Raw genomic sequence first — 6,926 nt, 5'->3', positions numbered from 1 at the left:
GATACTCCCAGTTGCACAAGTGACCCAGGACAGTAAAATATAAATTATAAACTAAATCATAAACACTGTTTATCCCATCGAATGTAGAAAAAACTCCCATGGTTGTTTACAGGCTTTTATTATTAAGGGGGACTCATAATATAATCTCTGGTGTAAATTATCTTATTTAGACCATACATTTTATTGGTTGGTTCACTTTACTGTGAAATATAATATTCCCTATTGGAAATGACAAATCTCGCGGTTTTAACGTAAAGTAAATGTAGCACTAAGGGTTGACGGCATTACAGCAGCGTTATTGGGGTGGTGTGTGTGTGTGTGTGTGTGTGTGTGTGTGTGTGTGTGTGTGTGTGTGTGTGTGTGTGTGTGTGTGTGTGTGTGTGTGTGTGTGTTAATAAAAATCAATCAGATCATGGTTACGGAGGTTTTAAGTCAGCCAACCAGGGGAAAGGAGCAAACACATATCTTCCTAAGCTCAGGCATCTCTATCCTGTTATAATGACTGCATATTTTTAGTGCAATACGTGTACTCGTATTTTCACATGTGCAGTGTGTTCAGCAGCCAGCAGCAGTAAACATGAATGTAGGCCTAATGTTACAGCTGGGTGTCAGGGATCAAAATCACACTCTCCTCTCTCCCACCGTCACCTAACGCATCGTGATCATTTCCTTCCAGCTAAGCCGATAAAGAAGAGTTTTATTACAGCTTGTAACCAACTGTTGAGAACTGGATATAGATGTCTATTTCCTCATTTTGCGGTTTTCTTCTTCACTACGCTTTCAACACACAACGACTAAATTGTGAAACGTAAAGTGGGACCCGAGTCTGAATCAGAACATATGGCGCTGCATGGAGGGTGAATGATGTTGCACCCAGATCCGTGTAGTAACCGGCACACGTCACAGTGAAGGTGCATCAGAAATCTATTACATAACCCTACAGGGCGCGTTCATTGTGCTCTCAATTTAAAAAGCATGGGGGAAAGGGAAAAGCACGAGTGACACCTAGTGGTCACGAGCTTAAGATGAAACCCTCCATCACTGGCATCATCTTGTGTGAGTTTTCATAAAAGCACACGTGCGTCCAGTGAAGGATCTGGGACTCAGGTAGCTACTTTATGACTTTAAATGGTAACAATGCGTTCAGTCTCCTTCCACTCACACATTTCTTTTGGCTACTCCACTGAGCCTCACTGTGCAGAGTGATGTTATAAGATTCATTTTTTGTTCTGCTGTCTCTGAACTCACCTTGTGAGTTGAAGACATGTCCCATCAAGCATGGCTGGTAGCATTAAAATGAGCTCCAGTGCCAATCGTAGCAAATTATAGGAGGCTGCGATGTGGAAACCTGAAGACTGCGCTGCACAAACATGCTCAGTAGTGCAACTTGGAAAAATTAAGGTTTAGCGTTTTGTTCAAATAGATATGAGCATGTCAGCGGAAGAAGCCACAGGCTACGACATGTGCCTTGTAGTCATTACATTTTGAAATTGTGTATTCATGTTATTCGTCTTTATTCTGCAGATAAGGAGGATTGGCAGAGACCTTTTTCTGGAACTTATGCATGAATAATTTAATAATCTATAGCACTTTTTTAAGTGCTTCAGTTTCAGTAAAATGACAATTTAAAGTGTACATACTCTGTTAAGCATACACTCTTACATTTAGAGCTCCAATGAGAAAGCCCCTGCTGACCAAAAGAGCACAAAGTGCTGTCTCAGATTTGTCAAAGACATCTTGACGATCCTCAAGACTTTATGGAAAATATTCTGTGGACCGATGAGACAAAAGCTGAACTTTTTGCATCTTATTACATCTGCTGTAAAACTAACACAGCATTTCATAAAATCACATCAAGAGTAAAAATGGTGGTGGTAGTTTGATGGTCTGTGGCTGCTTTGCTGCTTCAGCACCTGGATGACTTGCCGTAACTGATGGAACCATGAATTCTGCTTCCTATCAAAAAATCCTGAAAGAAAATGTTCGGCCATCAGTTATGCTCTGAAGCTCAAGTGCACTTGATTTAAGCAGCAGAAACAGACCAAGTCCACCTCAGAATGGCTTAAAAAACAAGTAGATGATTATGGTGCGGCTGAAGCAAACTCTGGATTTAAAACTCACTGAGATGCTTTGGCGTGACTTTAAACAGGCCTTTCAGGCTTTAAAACACTCCAGTGTGGCTGAAATAAAACCATTGTGCAAAGAGTGGACCATAACTCCTCCACAGCGATGTGAAAGCCTCATTATCAGTTATCACAAACACTTGATTGCAGTTCTTGCTCCTGAGATTGGCACAACCAGTTATTAGGTTTAGGGGTGCTGCTTTTTCACACAGGATCCTGTGTGATTGGATAACATTTTCTCTGAAATGAAATCAACGATTAAAAGCTGCATTTTGTATTTACATGGGCTATCTTTGTCTAATACTAAAGTTTGTTAGATAATCTGAAACATGTGTGACATATATGCTAAAATACTAAGAAACTGGGAAGGGCAAATACTTTTTCACAGCACTGTTGAACATACTTCCATGCAAACATGGTGTAAACTAGGGCAAAAATAAGGAACAAATTATTGAGAAGCTTATCTATAAGAGTACTGATTCAGAAATCTACTCTTGATTTCTTTGACCTGCTCTTTTTCCAGGTTGGGATGATTTCACATCATCTGTTCAAAAGGCAACTTGCTAAGGAACATTTAACCAAAATATTAATGGCAATATATGTGTATGCATTTGACCCTGTATGGATTGCAGTAAATTCAAAATAAATTCTCACTCATGCACCCAATTCTTGTTTTGTTAAGTCATTAAAGATGTATGCTGTACATTCACTCTATCCCAAAAAAAAAGGACTGGTCAAAGAAGTCATTAAAACCCCAAATTGCCATGACATTCATGCCCATGCCTTAGATCTTTTTGGCTATATCAAACTTTATAATCAGTTATATTTTAAAGTGAAATCTGAAGCCAATGAAACACAGTCAATAGCCAGCTTTTGCATTCTTAAACTCAAGATTCATCTAACTGGAAACAATGTTATCTGACACAAATATTTAAAGTATTTGGTGCCTTTCAAAGCTTTGAAGGAGCAGTTTTTTCCCCCCATAATGCCCTACAGTCTGCATGCTTTTTCAATTTAATGGCACACTCTTAAGATTAAATGGTTTGTATATCTCCTTTAGCTGTACCTGAAAGCAAAGCATTCATTATTACCACACTTTGTAAAGGCTCACCAAGACACAGGCTATCATTGTCTACTTCAGGTTTCCATGTATCCACTTGATTCCAACAGTAGTAATTAGTAAGTTTGGACAAATGTCAATATAGCATTATCTAGTTGTATTTGACCTACTGTGGGCAATGTTGCAGACAAAGCTATGGCATGAGACTTATTCCATATGAAACATTTACTGGTGACTGCAGGAGAGCACAAAAGTAAATGCTGAATTCTATTAGTTTCTTGTAGCCATCTGAGTTTCAGGAACCTGTATTGTGCATCAAATAATCCTCATCAAGATGCTTGAATATGCTAAAGCCACTTTTTAACTACGAGGCGCTCCCTGTGACCTGAAATCGTTGGCGTGCAGGCAAATCACAACAAACACGGCCGTGTTATACCGAGAATGTTTTTATTCAAAGTTTACTCCCCTTAGTGCTTCCAGTACACCGTACAACAGCATTATGTGAGCTGGGTAAGTGCAATGGAGGGTGCTCAACGATGAAGAGTAGCACGTTGCCATGCCAACAACAACACTAGGGTGGGTGTGTGTCATACAGTGAAATTAGAACCACAACTTTTCCACCAAGTTTTTTTCTTTTTTTACTTAAGTTTTAAAACAAAAAAAATTCAAAAATAAAAAAATCTGAAAAGGGATTTTACAGTAAGGGGGCAAAACTCCAACGACTTCCTGTCCACGGGTGGGGGAGGAGGGAGGGACAAATCTAGGTAACAGGTTAGAGGTCATCTTCTTCATCTGGGAGTGCTGTTTGTGATGCAACCTGGATATGGAAGAACAAAGTCATGTTTCAGATTGTTCCACATTTAGAAGATGCGCAAGTAAAATTTACAATATATTCATCCAAATCAGACAAATGAGTCTGTACAGTGATACTCACTTGAAGCTCTTCCTCATACTTAGCAGCAAGGGATGGGTCCATCTGGACCTCTGGGGGAGCAAGGGCAGGCATTGCCACAAACTCCAGGTTGGGATCACCGATCAACTTCCTTGCTAACCACAGGAAAGGCTTCTCAAAGTTGTAGTTACTTTTGGCAGAAATGTCGTAGTACTGCGGGTAGAACAATTTGCAGCAGTTAGAAATTACAAAACTCAAAAGTTTATTCTACAATTCAAAAATACACATTTTTGCAAGCAGTTATTACCTGCAGGTTCTTCTTGCGGTGAAACACAATGCTCTTGGCTTTGACTTTCCTGTCTTTGATGTCCACCTTGTTGCCACAAAGAACAATGGGAATGTTCTCACAGACACGGACCAGGTCACGATGCCAGTTGGGCACGTTCTTATAGGTGACTCGAGAAGTGACGTCGAACATGATGATAGCACACTGAGCTGTTGAGGAAGCAAGAAAGCATTAATGTATTGTTCAGCTAAAGCCAAGGTACATGAATTTTAAAAACGTGACACTTGAGCAGCGTGCGAAGGATGCAAGGAGCACCTTGAATGTAGTAGCCATCTCTCAGGCCTCCAAACTTCTCCTGACCAGCTGTGTCCCACACATTATACTTGATCGCTCCTCTGTTGGTGTGGAAAATCAGTGGGTGCACCTCTACTCCAAGAGTAGCTGAAATTTCAAGCAAAGACATAATGAATAAGGAGAATGAAGGTGTAAATGGTGATGAGATAAAGGCCATGCAGGACATGTTGCTCCCTGTAGTTCCATTTAACACATTTGGCATCTTACATCCTGCTTTCAAATCTATTACCACATCCAGACTAAAAGAATGAGCTGATTTCCTTCCTGGCAAGCGAGTACTTACCAACATATTTCTTCTCAAACTCTCCTGTGATATGCCTCTTCACGAAAGTCGTTTTCCCGGTGCCTCCATCTCCTACCAACACCAACTGCGATGCAGAACGTACAGTTAGTCTAGACTGGTTGGTACTGGTTCACCACACTGACCGTTGTTAGCACAGATAGCGGTGCTTCATTTAGTTAAAAGGCTGAGAAATGGAACATCAATTTATGTTAGATAGCAAGCACTTACCTTAAACACCGCCACCGGAACACACTGTGCCATTGAGTCCGCCGTGGTTGCGACTTTTCTGTTAAACAAAACGAGGCGGGATGGTTGATTAGCACGTTGTCCGTCAACACCAACTAGCAGTGCTAGCAACTACTTTAAATGGCATTTCAAGAAGATAAAATATGACATAAGCTATGATTTGTTGAGATGTTATTTTGGTCCTTTGAGCAGTTTTCTACGATTTGATCGTTTAGCTAAACTCCATAGCTTGTTACATAGCCATAACTTCTAGCATTTTCCATCCAAGCTAACGTTCACGCACACGTAACGAGTAAACGTGTAACGGTGCAGCTATGTTGTGGAAAAAGGTTTAATTCATGTTGTGTGTCCAATGTGTATTTGCGTTCAATCGAAGATTCGAAAGCGCGCTTCTAAATGCGTATTTCAATACCAACGGCTGCTAGCTAGGAAAGCTAAAAACGTTAGAGTGAGTGCGCCACACGACGGGCGAGCGCACTTTTTCTTGTTCGACTGAAACAATCCGACTGGAAGCCCATCTAATGTGTTCCACGCTACACTCCAAGTCAAACCCAGCCTAAATAATTCTCTACACATAAATGCAACTCCACGCATCCACAATATATTTTGCCAAAAATACTGAATATGTATTTACAGGAATACGCGCGAGTCCCAAGAACAAAGCAGAAAAAATGAGGGTTAGCCGTGCATGCTAACCCGTTAGCTAGCACAGCATGGAAGCCATTCTTTTCATCGAGCTAACAGCTAGTTAGCCGCATAAGAAAAACCACCGGCCTTCCCCAGCTGCCCCATTCCTCACGTGGATACAGCTACAAAATCGCAAAGTTAAAGTTGCCCATTGTTTTAACTGACTTTTTATCCCAACGAATGCAAACTTGAAATATATGATAGCCCGCATTGTGAGAGGAATTCAGAGACTCACCGGTAACACTTCGAAGAGAGGAAAGAGTAAATGGCTGCGTTCGCGGGAGATTCAGCGTGGACTATGAGTCAGTTTCCGCCCTTATCATGTGACCCTTGCAGCGGCAAAAACGCATCAAGAAGCAACACGGTCCTAACTGAACGTGATTCAGCATTCAGTCTTTATTTAAACACACTTATCCAACCCTAAAAGACATTCACATGTAGCTAGAAAAGCACAATTTCCCACTACAGACAAGCAGCTGAGGCTGGGCAGCTGGGTATGGTTACGAGCTGTTTATTTCTGAGGTAATTTGTTAAAAAAAACAAAAACAAAAAAACAAAAACAAAAACAAAAACAAAAAACCCACAGGATAGCAGCAACGTCCTCGTTTCATTGAACAACTTTTGGATGCACATGCGGCAGACAAAAGAGCCCAATACCCAAAATGTTTAGTGTTAGCCAAAGCTTCGTAGGTCAGACCAAGTAATGTTGGTACACTTACCACACAAAAGTCAGTGAATGAAAAGTTATTTTCTTTCTTTGTGTACTACAAAAATAATAATCAATTTCTATAACTACCATCTGTTTACCAGAGCTGGCTTCAAAAACACAAGTGCGTTTTAATTTCGAAAACTAGAATGACATAGTTGAAAGTCAGTTGGTCAGTTTTTTATTTATTAAGCAACTCGAAAACGCAGATAATCCAGTGAACCCTGAATAACCATATTTAATTATATATATTTTTTTCTATTGACTAAAAATTTAAAAGTAATTTATT

The 6,926-nt window shown here is 40.3% G+C and overlaps 1 protein-coding gene across 3 annotated transcripts; it reads right to left on the bottom strand.

Moving 5' to 3' along the window:
• Positions 1–3,613: 3,613 nt before the first annotated feature.
• Positions 3,614–6,760, bottom strand: ran (RAN, member RAS oncogene family). 3 transcript variants are annotated; one of them, XM_080289202.1, is made up of 7 exons: positions 6,651–6,760; positions 5,227–5,284; positions 4,999–5,083; positions 4,677–4,802; positions 4,383–4,570; positions 4,118–4,288; positions 3,614–4,000 (listed from the first exon to the last, which is right to left on the bottom strand). In XM_080289202.1, the coding sequence occupies exons 2-7, from the start codon at positions 5,257–5,259 to the stop codon at positions 3,956–3,958; spliced, it is 648 nt and encodes a 215-aa protein (XP_080145328.1). In that variant the 5' UTR covers positions 5,260–5,284; positions 6,651–6,760; the 3' UTR covers positions 3,614–3,955. The 3 variants fall into 3 exon arrangements, with proteins under 3 accessions (XP_080145328.1, XP_025998387.1, XP_080145323.1); XM_026142602.2 differs by lacking the exon at positions 6,651–6,760 and adding an exon at positions 6,167–6,445; XM_080289197.1 differs by lacking the exon at positions 6,651–6,760 and adding an exon at positions 5,879–6,038.
• Between the last annotated feature and the right edge of the window lie 166 nt (positions 6,761–6,926).

The sequence above is a fragment of the Astatotilapia calliptera genome, chromosome 2 (assembly GCF_964374335.1).
Source record: "Astatotilapia calliptera chromosome 2, fAstCal68.1, whole genome shotgun sequence".
Lineage (NCBI taxonomy): Eukaryota > Metazoa > Chordata > Actinopteri > Cichliformes > Cichlidae > Astatotilapia > Astatotilapia calliptera.
The sequence above is the reverse complement of the archived record's forward strand: the minus strand, read 5'-3'. Positions and strand labels throughout refer to the sequence as shown.